General features: G+C 46.4%; 2 protein-coding genes and 1 long non-coding RNA gene across 6 annotated transcripts in view; 1 reads left to right on the top strand and 2 right to left on the bottom strand.

Moving 5' to 3' along the window:
• Positions 1–1,746, bottom strand: part of THSD4 (thrombospondin type 1 domain containing 4) — a 147,551-nt gene extending 145,805 nt beyond the window's left edge. For all 3 annotated transcript variants that reach the window (XM_032950224.2, XM_032950216.2, XM_032950207.2), the window contains exon 1: positions 1,185–1,746. The gene's annotated coding sequence lies outside the window, so the exon portion shown is untranslated. The remainder of the gene's footprint in view (positions 1–1,184) is intronic.
• A 1,213-nt stretch (positions 1,747–2,959) lies between these two features.
• LOC142924728 (uncharacterized) overlaps positions 2,960–13,078 on the top strand; it is a 29,930-nt gene continuing 19,811 nt past the window's right edge. The window contains exons 1-2 of the long non-coding RNA XR_012941796.1: positions 2,960–3,146; positions 4,545–4,653. This is a non-coding gene — a long non-coding RNA (uncharacterized LOC142924728). The remainder of the gene's footprint in view (positions 3,147–4,544; positions 4,654–13,078) is intronic.
• LRRC49 (leucine rich repeat containing 49) overlaps positions 4,917–13,078 on the bottom strand; it is a 71,190-nt gene continuing 63,028 nt past the window's right edge. For both annotated transcript variants that reach the window (XM_032950184.2, XM_032950193.2), the window contains exons 17-18: positions 7,879–8,053; positions 4,917–7,164 (exon numbers count right to left, since the gene is read on the bottom strand). In XM_032950184.2, the coding sequence (XP_032806075.1) occupies positions 6,964–7,164; positions 7,879–8,053 (376 nt within the window). In that variant the 3' untranslated portion in view covers positions 4,917–6,963. The remainder of the gene's footprint in view (positions 7,165–7,878; positions 8,054–13,078) is intronic.

Below are 13,078 nucleotides of genomic sequence, written 5' to 3'. Positions count from 1 at the left end.
GCCCACTGCAGAGTCAAGATAACAACACATCGTATAGACTGTGAGGCGAAACGTTGTCAACGGTGATATATTGACCGCGTGGGTGACGGAATTGCGTCTGAATGCGCTTTCGGGTTGTGCACGGCGTTTTGCTCGGCGCGGTGTCCGACGTTTCGCTCCGCGGAGCTTCTTCGCTTCTTCAATACTCGACTAGCCCATGTCAGGGGGGAGCTGGCGCATCATCATTGCGGCCGCGTGGAGCCCCTGCCACGCAGCAGGACAACTCGCTCGCCGTTCCGCCGCTGTTCTGCCCGTCTCTCCGACGTGTGCGGCCCGCGTGTGGAACTCACTGACGATCGAAGCTCCCCCCCCCACCCCCTCCACAGCACGTGCAGCGGAACGTCGGACATCGCAGCGCGCGCCTTTCGTACAACCCGAAGCATAACATCAAAGAGCTATTTGCAGAGTGCGGGGGGGGAGGGAGGGTTGTGTTTACATCGCCGTTACTAAAATAGTTTCTTCCCAATGTAATGGATAATTTGCTTGCGCGGTCGTTGTGAGTGACGATTGGAGCTCGCACTTGCCGTGAATGATGACAATGATGACGACAGCAACGGCGAGAGGGAGACGCGGGCACGGAGCGCGACCGAGCAGCGAGTTTGGCTACCGAGCAGAAACACAAAAAGCTTCTTGCAAAAAAACAAACTCCAAAGAACGGAAGGTGATGGGAGGGGGAAACTCACAGTGGGAGCAACTGGGAAGATTCAGACCAGCGGATAACGCAGCCCGCCCATCTTCAGGTCGACGGGAGATGGGTACAGGTACGGAGGGCCCCACGTATCGACGCGCGAGAGTTCACTGCATAAACCGCTCTGGTTCGTGACCGCGCACATTGTCCGACGTTTCGGCCGCTCGCGCTGGGGAGCTCCCGGCGGCAAGTTTGAATGAATGAATGAAGATGGAGCACGATGAACGAACGTGACGGGCGGCGGTGGGGGGGGGGGCATGATTTACGAAACGTCGGACAATTGTGCCGCCGCAAAAAACACGGCGTGTTACAACAACCCGAAGACGCGCGACGTTTTTTTTAATCCCGCACAGCAGCGCGCCAAGCGTTTTAAAAGGCGAGCGCACTCGCTCCACTCGCTCCACCAGCGGCCACCCCAGCAACTCGATTCTTTGCCCGGCATCTGCTCAGCCCTCACCTGTTGGTCGCGTGGACGCGGAAAACCCCGCGGCACGCGCGCCGGTCACTCCCGACGACGTTGGCGTCTCCTGGCCCTCCTTCAGCCTCCTCCGTTCACGTGGCGCCTACAGAGTCTCATGGCAGCGCCAGCGAACGTGGAAGGGTCACCTCCCGGTGCTGCGCCGTTAGCCAAGCCCGGGGTTTGTCGTCTTTGGGATAGGTCGGGTGAGTTGTGGGGCCGGAGTCGAGACGGGTTGGGAAAGGGGGGTGGGGGGTCCGTGCGGTCCGGAGTTGTTGCTCGCTCCGTGTCTCGGCTCAAGTGGGATGAGCGCGGAGAAGGAACAGCGAAGACTCTGTCTCTCTCTCTCTCTCTCTATTCTCTGTCCGTCCGCTCGTCTGTCTGGCTCTGTCCGATTCCTCGTCCCGGCAGGTCGGCTCGCGCGTGGCTCGCAGGTTCCACCGTCTCGTCGCGTCGCAAGCCCGCCGTTCCCCATTCAACGTGCGAAGTTTTTAATCCATGCGCCGTTGTGGGAGGCGTGGGGCCGGAGTGCGTGACGTCAGGGCGTGTAGTGGAGGAGGAGGAGGCGAGTGGGGGTGACTTGCCTTCCGGAGAGCTTGTCACGGCGCCAGAGGACCCCCACACCCATCTCTGTGCACCCCCCCCCCTCCCATTCCCCTGCCGCATCCTTCTGCATCGAGTGCAGTGGTTCTTCTTCTGAGCCTGGGGGTGCACCCTGCGCCCCCTGGGGGTGCGAGACGCCCTTTCTGGGCGTGCGAGACGTGGCCAGATTTTTAGTTTTAAAGATAAATAATCGAAGACACAAATTAAGTACGGGCACGTAAGTACAACTACGTTATATTCTTAGTTTTTTCGGTAAAGTCACGTTGAAGAGAAACAACAAAATAATTATTTTGTTAGTTTTTTCGGTAAAGTCACGTTGAAGAGAACTTTACCGAAAAAACTAACAAAATAATTATTTTGTTGTTTCTCTTCAACGTGACTTTACCGAAAAAACTAAGAATATGAATTACTGCAGTCACGAAAGCTTTAAATCAAAATTTACAACTACGTTGTTTCATCAAACCGATGTATTAACATTATACATCGCTGTCTTCCGATTGAGAACCAACGGGGGTGCAAAGCTGCGGTGAAAGGTAAGAACCACTGATTCTAGCGAAACCTCCCAGAGACATATATTAGCACATGGCCAATTAATACATTAATTAGCGAGGCTCAGAAGAGGTCTCGTACTTGGATTTGATTGTTAAGAGCATCGCTTTTACGAAAACGTCGCGTTTGGCTTCTCATAATAATTTTCTGCGTTTAAACTTTTAGGATTTTTTTTGGGTCCCTTAAAGTTGTGCTTATCATACTTTCATAGCAGCACTTATTCCCTGTCTATCATCGCTCTCTCTCCCCAGGTAGGCTCAGAAGATGAAGGCACGCGTCTCCGGGGAGATGTGGACATTTCTTTATCTGGTCCCCCCCCCCCCACTCTCGTTCGCATAACATAAGCGCAGCTGACCGACAGCGACCTCCGCGAGCGATTGGGGCAAGCGGCAGTGCAAACACGAGCAAGCTCTGACACATCATCATCATCGCCATCGCTATCACACCAAGATCATCCAAGCCTCCTGGGATGAGTGACCCATTGGGGGGTTGAGAGTTACGCAGCGTCACCTACAGTTACATCTCTCCCACAGTTCCCCTTCCCCAGGGAATGTATGCCCCCCTCCCTCTTCCCCCTCCCTCTGCCCCCCCCCCCTTCTGCCGCCCCCCCCGCCCCCCCGCCTCAATGAATGTTTCATTATAATCGAGGGGAAGGGCTCATACTGAGGATTTTAGAGCCTTAAGCATTTCTTTTGAAGCTCGCAAATTATCTCTAGAATCTGCTCAACGGTTAGGAGAACACGACTGTTAAAGCCAAACTGGGCAAAAGAAGACAACGAAGCTTTGCAAGAATTTGCAGGGTATTCTTTGGTAAGTCTGGATTGCATTTACCAGTTTGATATATTTGATAAATACGAACGCATTCTGAATTCTGTTGACTACGTGGACGGGTCATTTTAACTGCAGGTGCATTTCTTCGGAGGTGATTTTGGCCACTAACAGCTCAACGTTGCATTAAGTTTCCGGATGATGAATCCCATTAGCGAGAGAAGAAAGGAGGAAGAACAATCAATCTCACTCTAGACTCGAGAGGTTTTAATGATTGACTAGAGAGCCCATTTCGCTCTTTGAGGGGGGGGGGGGTGAGCAAGCGGGCATATTTTGATGGCTAACAAAGCCAGTGACGTTCATCCGTGGAGGGGAGGCGTTTCAGTCATTAGAGATCTGAAAAGTTGTTGGTTTGCACGAAATTGTGAGCCATTGATCTTGGTGCAATACCATATGGAGGAAATGAACTCTCAAAACTTGCCAACATTCCTAATTTTCTCGAACGGCTAATCGGAGTGGTCGTATATTTTCAGGTTCCAGCATTGTTCAAGTGCAACACCATTAACTTGCATCGATTGGAATCCATATTCCTCTGTAATTACGGCCCTGGTTACACATAAGAGTGGCTGTGTACAATTACCTGAAACCAGATACAGTATAAGCTCGCAGCTTGTTTATACCCAACAACGGAATTTGGGAACTCGCACAGCAGCCCACACACCCACGCGAATCTGAGTGGCGAATCGAGCCGCGGACTCTTAACTTACGAACCACGGTGCTATTAGCCAGCTGAACGACGCAGGGTGTGAGAGTTTGGTTTACCTGCCTGATAACCCACCCCCCCGTTGTTACTGTGTCCCATGTCACTCTGGAGATATTACTTCGGACAGCGCATTCCACAAGATCTTCGACCAGAGGCATTTCCAGACGGAGCAAACCCGCCAGATCGTCGCACTGTCTTACTGCATCAACTGTGTCAAGCAGCATACCGACGAAACGCATGCAAATCAAAGTCATGATGCTATGCGCCTTAAAATAATCGGATCATATTGTACTGTAACCTATAAGTGGTGCATGTGAAAGAACAGATGGGGCATTATTGTGCCACTGTGTTTCTGGCTAGCGATTAGCCTGTCACGTTGTTGCCTTTGTAGACGTTAGGAAAACAATTTGACTGAATTACGGACAATTAGCGCAAATATGCATGACACACATTCAAACTCCCTTTTGCCCTAGAATGCGTTCACAGCCAAAGCACGTACGCACGTTCCTCGGCTTTTTCCTCACCCCATCCTTTTGCATAAAGCGGGATTAACGTTCGTTCCTCGAGGTTGTTTTTCAGCAAAGTAAATGCCAGCAATTTAAATCCGTTTTTTTTTTACAGAGGACAACAAAAATTGCTTTGTTTTTTTCATTGTTGTTGCATGTAACACGAATTAGGCGGGCGCCGGAGCGACCTTGATACTCGATCTTCGCAACAACAACAAAAAGGCCCGACTTGTGTACGCCGAAACCACGTGGGGGCACCTCTCTCCGGTCAAGTCCACAGGTAAATGCGAATTCCCCTCCAGCAGCCAGTGAAGCTTTCCCCTGCCCTGACACGCACGGGGATGACTTGGTTGAATCGCTGGCATACTTTGCGGTCGTCATACAGTATGGCAAGACATTTTTTAACTGTATTTATTTTTCTGCCACTGATTATTTTTTTTTGGGGGGGGGGGTATATTAAAAACCCTTGGGCTCGTTGGCTGTTTTGTTGCTGGCATCAATGTCTACTCACAATCAACGTAAAATGTTGTCGCAAAATCAAGAGATTCTCAAACACACGTCCTTTATTTAGTTTGATATATAACTTCAAGGCTTGCGCAAATCACACGTGCAATAAAATAAATAAACTGCAATCACCATTCACATCAGGGCTGACATACTTCAGTAAAAAAAAAGCGAATTCATGCACGATTTCTCACAAGAGAAAATAAATATGTATATAAGACTGCACTGAGCAGCTAATTGCTTTGCTTTTAAATATACCAGGAAGACAAAACATGTCTTTGCTTTAATTCATAACAAAGCGTAGGCCCCAATGAAATGGAAACACATTAATTTACACAAAAAAAGCCTTCAGTAACAAAACTCATTTCACGAAGGATCTCGCATTTTAATCGTTTGGCCAATGAAAACATTTTGTTTGTGGAAGGCAACCGGAACAGCCGGAGCAAGAACCACAGCAAGCCCAACGCCCACGAGGATAAATCAAAAACGTACTTTGTGTACCAGCAGCACCGAATCACCGAGCAGGCCACAAATGTCCCATCCACCTTTCCCCGCCTTCAAGTCACGAGAATTACAGGCGATTGTGCGCGCCACCACACGTGAACGCTAGCCATTCACCATTCAGCAACTGTGCCAGCGACGTTGAGAGATTTATGCGTTCACCGAGGATGTGGTGGGTCCATGGTTTGACATCTCTCGGTCCATTACTCACACAAGTGCTAAAACCATCCTTGCTGTGTGGCACTTGTCACAATAGCAGCAGATGTGTGGTTGGCTATATTTAGTGAGGTTCCCTCATGGTTGGAGAGGCGTATCACTTCATCAAACTTCAGTTTCCACCGCGTGCTTCCTGAAATGTGCAGCACGATGGCTGTGATAACTTAAAGCACTTCCCTTCAAAAGAAGGTGAACACCACTTTGATTTATCTCTCTGCCTACATCTATTCATGCATTAGGATTAGTGCAATGACATACAGTATATGTTAATATGATGTGTATACTGCAAGAGTATACACTTGTTCAAAATGTGCCGTATATGTTACCATGTTGAACCTATGAAGTAAATACACACACGTACACGCAACTGCCACCAACCAATTACACAGTTTTAAACAAATTCTTAATGCTCCGGTTGCAGCTGTTGACAATATTGCACATTAGCCGTTCCAGCAGTGCATACATACGTTTAAGTGGAAGGCAATGGGTTTACCACATTCTAGTTAGATAAATGTATGAGATGCTTAACAAGCGAATGGCAGGCACGCAAGCACACCAGTACGATGTGGTGGTGGTGGTGGGGGGGGCTGGCCTCCTGCGCCTTCCGTGCAACGAGGCGTGTGGTAAATGTAAATGATCTCCCAAATCAGGACGAGAATAATTTTCTTGGATACCAAGGTAACTATACTGAGACAGAGCTCAATATGTGGCCATTGCATTTTTTCAGCGATATTACAGGTTTTTTTTTTTATATATCTATAAAGACGAAATAAGCGACCAGTGAAATTGAAATGTTTCACCATGTTTTTCCTTGAACAGATCTTTTGATGTATTCATTTGATCGAAGGAAGCCATGACTGTGGAATTGCCTACGCCGAGCCTAATAAATATAAATAGTGATAGGTAATACATATAAGTTGTTTAGCTACAGCACGGGCAATTTCCACAGTCAGTGTCTACACAGTAAACGGTGAAGTGAAAATTTGCACAGTTATTGGACTTCCTTCTGTGAATACTTTAGAATAAAACCCACATTCTTTAATTGAGGATACAAGTACCATTGTATGTTTTTCATTATGAAAGAATAACAGAGGGAAGGGTGGCCATCTAACCTGATACATTATTTTGATTAAGCACTGCCAATAATGTTGTTAAGTATGAAGCAGTATCATGAAGGAAAATACTGTTTTTTCCTGGAGTGTGTCCATGCTGTCTCTTCTGCGAGTGCACAATTAATTCAGTCACTTCCTCGCCGCAAAAGTCTGAGAACCACATGGTCACATGTGTGCATGAGAGCATTTCTTTGTTGATTTTGTTTTGTTTTATGGCAGCTGGGATCATATGTGCAGCCTTTGGTTTCATCTCCACATCACTCCTCAGTCAGCTCCTTCATGCGCCTGGACACATACGTGTCGGAATCTTGTGTCTCAAGAACGGCATCCGTGACCATCTCAAGGAAGAACTGGGGCCAAATTATTTGCAACGCCTCCTGTTTCTTCTCTTGCAGAACCACTCTGTCCACCAGCTCTTTCACGTAGTCTTGGCAGAAGCGCCCCTTCTCCTCCTGCTCCTGAAATATGACACGCATCGTGACATTTTCACAAGGGGCCTAACCCATCACGAACAAAACAAGAAGAAAAAAATCGAGATATTTGGTAGCCAGTACTGGAAACTTTTCACCTGCTGGAAAAGTTTTTTTTTTATATCTGCGATCTCAGGCTACAAAGCATTTCTAAGGTTAATTCATCTAGCAGATCTATTTCAAATAAAAACACTTTCATTGCTGAAGAACAAATTATTTCGTTTATGGTTGCTACACAACTTTTGTGTGCGCTGTCTTGTCTCTATCTGGCTAATGGAATATGATAGCTAATCATAAGATGCTCTGAACTAAAGGTCACATGCTTGTGGATTTTCCACTCTTTCTGTTTACGTAATACCTTCCAGGTGGAACCTATATCTTAAAAACATTGAAAACAGGTGAGCAACTTCATGGCATGCCAGAAGCATTTTTCAAGGTCCTTTATAAACCAGTCAGGCAAAACGTAGCAACCGTACTAAAATGTGCATGCAGCAATTATGCACGAGACACATAAATCAGATCGTCTCAGGCATTTCTCATTGATACAGGACGCTCATATATTACGCAACAATTATTTTAAACGCTTTCTTCCGCGCTTGCATTTTACCCACGTCTCCCCGCAACGTAATTTTCTTGCCCGTTACTCCTCGTGCGAAACCCGGCACCCTTCCGATCGCCACTCTCGGCTGACGATCGCTGTACCTGACACATCCTGTCCAACGCCTCCTGGGAGTAGAACTGCAGGCCGGCGAGGCTGGCCGAATCCACGGGTGCCGGGCCACGCTCCCGCCCATCGTCGGCGACGGGTCCTCCACTTGCCCTCTTGCCCTTGCTCTCGGCAGTGCACGCGGCGGCAGCAGCCGCTGGCAGCTTCTTCCTAGCAGAGAGATGCGGTGAGAGCACTCGTAGAAGTACTGTCATCCGTGCCGATTCGAGTCAAGCACATGTTCTAAATCACAATTCCCACTATGCTGATGGTTTATGGGGGTCAGAATATTTCACGTATATGCATGTCACAGTATAACCATTCACTCAACGCTTTACTTGGCAAGTGATAAAATCGGCTATGGAGACGTTTTTGTAATTCTACGAGGCACGTCTGATCCGTGTAATGCACGGCGATTTGCCGGGTTGCACATTTACAAGGACGCAGACACGTGCCTCGTTTGATTGGGAAATACGGTACAACAAATCCTGTTATATTTGTTTATAATCAATTAATAGCCCATGAAGCAGCTGAAAACATTCCATGAAAGTATATGTAGTGTTCATAAAGTTCACCCGAAAGCCATCGTACTAACCCAGGTTAAAATATTCACGCGTGACAAAATATGACTCTCCTTTATAAAATCAGACTTTATTGAGGGAAACCCAATCAGCTACAGTTAGTAGTAAATACATGTGCTACATTTAATGAAGACATTTTAAATTTGTGAATTAGGCTATGAGAATATTCTACTTAAACAAACCGGTGCCACTGTCTTTAACATTCACTTAACAGCAGACGACATGCTTTGGGTCAGGAAATCATCATGTGGCCTGATCATATAGACGTATTATATATAGATGCTGGGTTTGAATGCTTTAAAACACAGCATTATTGCTGCCTCGTGTTTCTCAGGCCTAACGGTGAGAGCATGGAGATATTATGCAATTATAATGCCCTCCCGTATATCCCTCTTGATCTCCGGGGACCGTTACCATTCAAGGCCTAATGCTCAACTTCTGAGATTAACCAGATCGTGATGGTACGATGGCCATGGGCCAATTGGCCGCCTTTCTCCCCCTTCCCTCCCAATCAGCCGCTTTCACCAACCTAACCACTCACAGCTGGGGGCGCCATGGAGGAGTGCTAAGTGTCTAGCTTGATTTAGTGTGAGATGGTGAAAATGTGTGTGCAAATGAGGGTCAAACAGAGCGTAGTGTGGCACACATTTATTACGCAAGGCCACTGGTGAGAACTTCCAACCGTAATATTAATTAAATAAAACTACAAAGACTTTGATCTTCCTCCATAAAACGAATCTGGCACAGAACCTACAATTCCGAATAACAAATGTTTAACTTAATTAAAGCAGGTGGTATGTGGATGGTAGTTTTTTTACAATTTGTACTCTATAACTGCCCTGTTGTAAATCTAGATTACAATTTAGCACACGCAAAAAAAACTTTCATTTTATTTATTTTCCATAAAAAAATCAAATTCCATTATATTTCTTAGCTCTTGAGATAAATCAAGTTATTTAACCTTCAGCTAAAATACATTTGCCTGCATTCTACAAAGTTTTGGCGGTACGCTCTCCTTCCTGCATTGCGTATTAAGCACATTAAGCACATACGGCTCAAACTACAGATAAGAGTTGTGGAATTCGTAGTGCATTTTGTGCAGATAAATGTTAAAAGTGTGCCCTTTTTTCAAGGACTTCGTGTAGGTGGCCAAAAAGGGAGTACCGCAGCATTGGATTTCAGTTTCTAACTTTTTTTCAGCCCTATAATCAATGCTGACGATCGGCTATTAGGACCTTGCAAGCTTTCTATGACTATGCTGTTGATCCCACTGGAGGCTGGAGTACACTTCTGACTGAGAGCATGCTCAGACCCTTTTACCCTGCTGGAATCACCATCCAGTGCGAACAACTTTTTACTTTGATAACAACACTGTGCCACTCACATTCGGCCACGCGTTTGGAGCACTCCTTTTTTTCTTTCCGAAAGCTGTTAAATCACATTGTTGAAGCACCGTTAAATAAGTAACGGGAGTTAACTTATTTGATAAAGTGGCTGCTGCATTGCTTCATGTGGGTATCTTGGGCAGGGCCTGTTACCACTTAGAAATGGCATGTTGAAACTCAATAAAGTAACCAAGCCCCAGCGATTGTGGTAGTAAAGCCTTGTGTTCTCACCACAGACCATTACACATTGCCACTTTTTACCCCCATCGTGTCTTCCGAGTTTCCCCCGCCATCTGCGGGGAAGTTCACTGACCACACGAGAATGGGTGGCAGCATCACAGTGACGGGGAAAGGTTATTTTTTTCCCACACACAGGGTTGTGGGCTGCTGTCACATGCTAAAAAAACATGATCATTCTTTCACACCACAACCACGTACAAAGTTGCTATTTACCGACAGCGTTAACTTCATTGGCGAAAGCAAATACGTGGAGATTAAATGCTACACATACAAGTTTTCCTGAATTCAAAGCAAATATGCCATTATCACAGATTTCATCGCTTGCCTACATTCTCCAAAGACAAGGCTGTAAAGCTTAGGTAAACTGAAAGAGATACGTGTAAAGCCACCGTTGGGTATTTTTTGTGCCTGCAACAAAGTCCTAAAGCCCACAATGATAGACAATAATTAAAGTCAAAGGGAAAAAAAAATGCATATACGTAAAGAACACCCTCTGGTCTGGACAAAATCTCAAAAACGTTAAGTATACCAGAAAAAATGTTAGCTATTTCACAACCTCAAAGTTACATCACACGTAACATTTCCCTCAGCATGTGGATGTTTTCATAAAATAGTCATTAACTGTGACAAGATAAGCCCCATGTCCATCCATCATCAGCCATGCTCACTCCACTGCTGGATGAAGGCCTCCCCCAAGACACCACCACCCTCTTGTGCTCCTACGATGTAGTAATCCACTTAGCATCTGCACATTAATGGATTTCCCCGCTCCATCTTTTTCAGGGGACATTCTCAAACCATCAGTCCCACCCAATTCAGAACAGCGCTCGAATGCAAACTGCTCCACCAGAATTACAAATCAAACAGCAAGTGATGTAACCAACATGATTATATTATTAACATATACTCAAACATCGCACCTCCCGGCTTTGACATTCCTCGAAGACACTAGTGTAACCATCAACAGGCCGATGTGCAGGCCCCCGTGAATGGGAATTTTAATAAAAGCCACAGTGCGATTGTGGCCATGCAATGCAAGCTATGGATCACATCGTAAATAACTGTTGCTTGCACTCCTTCAACGGAGAAATAGCAAAACTACGCAAACTGTTTCCTGCAGCTTTCTTGTGGCAAGCAGACCTTGACATTGGCATTTATCTCCTGAACATATTGCCATATGCAAGAATATAACATAATTAATCACTGCAGTTTTATGCCTTGGCACAAATATTCGAAGCAAAAACTTTTTTGAATGACTATCTGCGATATCAGAATAACTATCTCACTCCCGCTGGGACTTGCCGCGCGAGTAAAGTGGCGCTCCCGATTTTTCATCAAATATCCAAATAAAGATTCACTCGGCACTTGTTCCATACTTTCTCCCCGATGGTGACACTGCAGGCAAATCCCTAAGATCTCTCACGGCTGAGAGCGTTGGAAAGCACTCGTGTTAGACACCAGTGACTTCACGCAGCCGCCGCTCTTCCTAAAGGGAACCGTGAAGGCACACAAGGGCACATATGGGAAGCTCCCGAGTTGGGATGGGGGTTTTTTTTTTTAAATAGTTGGCAGCTGCAGCAGTGGGGACCATCTGCACCCCCGTGAGAGTCGGTCGTTTTTCGAGAGTGCCTTTGTTGTTGTACCCGGAATATCTTTCCCAAGATGGACATTTATTTACGATGGCGAGTAGGCTTACGCAAGTGTTTCCTCCGAGAGGCATTACCCTCCGACACTGAGCTGGCCTGCTGCTGCTGCCTTATCTTGTTTCCCCCCCCCCCCCTCTGTTGACATTTCTGCAGGCATGTGTACTGTTGTTGTTGTTGTTTAGGTACGAACGTCTTCAAGTAAATATGTACTGTTGAGAACGCACAGATTGTGTACACGTCTTAAGATATTCGTCTCGATCCGTAACATTTATTTTGAAACGTCTGTTAAAAAAAAAAAACTTGTAAAAGCGGGGATGAGAAAAGTAAAATAAAATGAGACCGCAAAACAGCACATTGCTTCAGCCTTTACGAGTAGCAGATAAGGCGGAGAGCTATGCAGCAGCTCAGCCAGTGACTGTATAAGCAGGCTGCAAGCATCCCACATTATTACTCCACCAGCCAGCATTGACGCAATAACACCCACACACAGAACAGTGACAAACTACGGCACGACAAACACGTGTGACAGTTCTGGCTTGCATAAAAAATGTCACAACTACCTTTTTCCTGTAAAAAAGGATATCTCCCACAACCGCTGCCCAATAATCTCCATTCCGGGTGGTTTCCCAAGCCCAGGTTTGCAACGGGCACATTGACAAGCCGTTTGTGTTTTTGCAATATTCCCATATCCTGTTCCTATACAGGCCTTAAGACGAAGCACGGAGTGGTATGGGCGTTGTTCACTTTGGCCACAAATCTCTTGGGGTGTGTGTGAGCCGCCATGCGTGCGTGCGTGCGTGCGTGCGAGTGTGCGTATGTTCACGTTTGTTTCCGTGCATGTTCATGGATTAATTTTTTTTTTTATGGGCGGACTGTGTTCTGCCCTCGTGTGTAAATGCTGTGAGTCACTTCGAAGTAGGCTTCTCTTCGAATTAAAAATCCGACGTGGAAATTCGTGCACGTGTTAACTTATGGGGCGGAGGGGGGTGGCACTACGCAGTGAACCCAGAAACCTGAGTTCAATCCCAAACAGGGCCAACAAAGTGGTAATTCCACCCGCCCCCTGCACCAACACTGACCAGCGTTGTTGAAGTACGGTAAAAAAAAATCACCATAACCGACATGGCATGGGAAAGCCTTCATGCAGCAGTGGATGGATAACCTGCTGTAAATAAATGTTTTAATTACTTACAAGATAGCCGCGACTTCGATGTTACGTGTGAACTTGTAAGTGAACGGTGTTTTAAAATAAACATGGTCCAAAAGTCACCACGCACACTGTTCTTCGCTAATGAAGTAGTTGCTTCATGCTTACTGTGGCAATCTAGCCCCGAATAAAATGCA

The sequence above is a fragment of the Petromyzon marinus genome, chromosome 1 (assembly GCF_048934315.1).
Source record: "Petromyzon marinus isolate PM22_M1 ecotype Great Lakes invasive population chromosome 1, UKy_Petmar_22M1.pri1.0, whole genome shotgun sequence".
NCBI lineage: Eukaryota > Metazoa > Chordata > Hyperoartia > Petromyzontiformes > Petromyzontidae > Petromyzon > Petromyzon marinus.
This window is presented reverse-complemented; position numbering and strand designations above follow the sequence as displayed.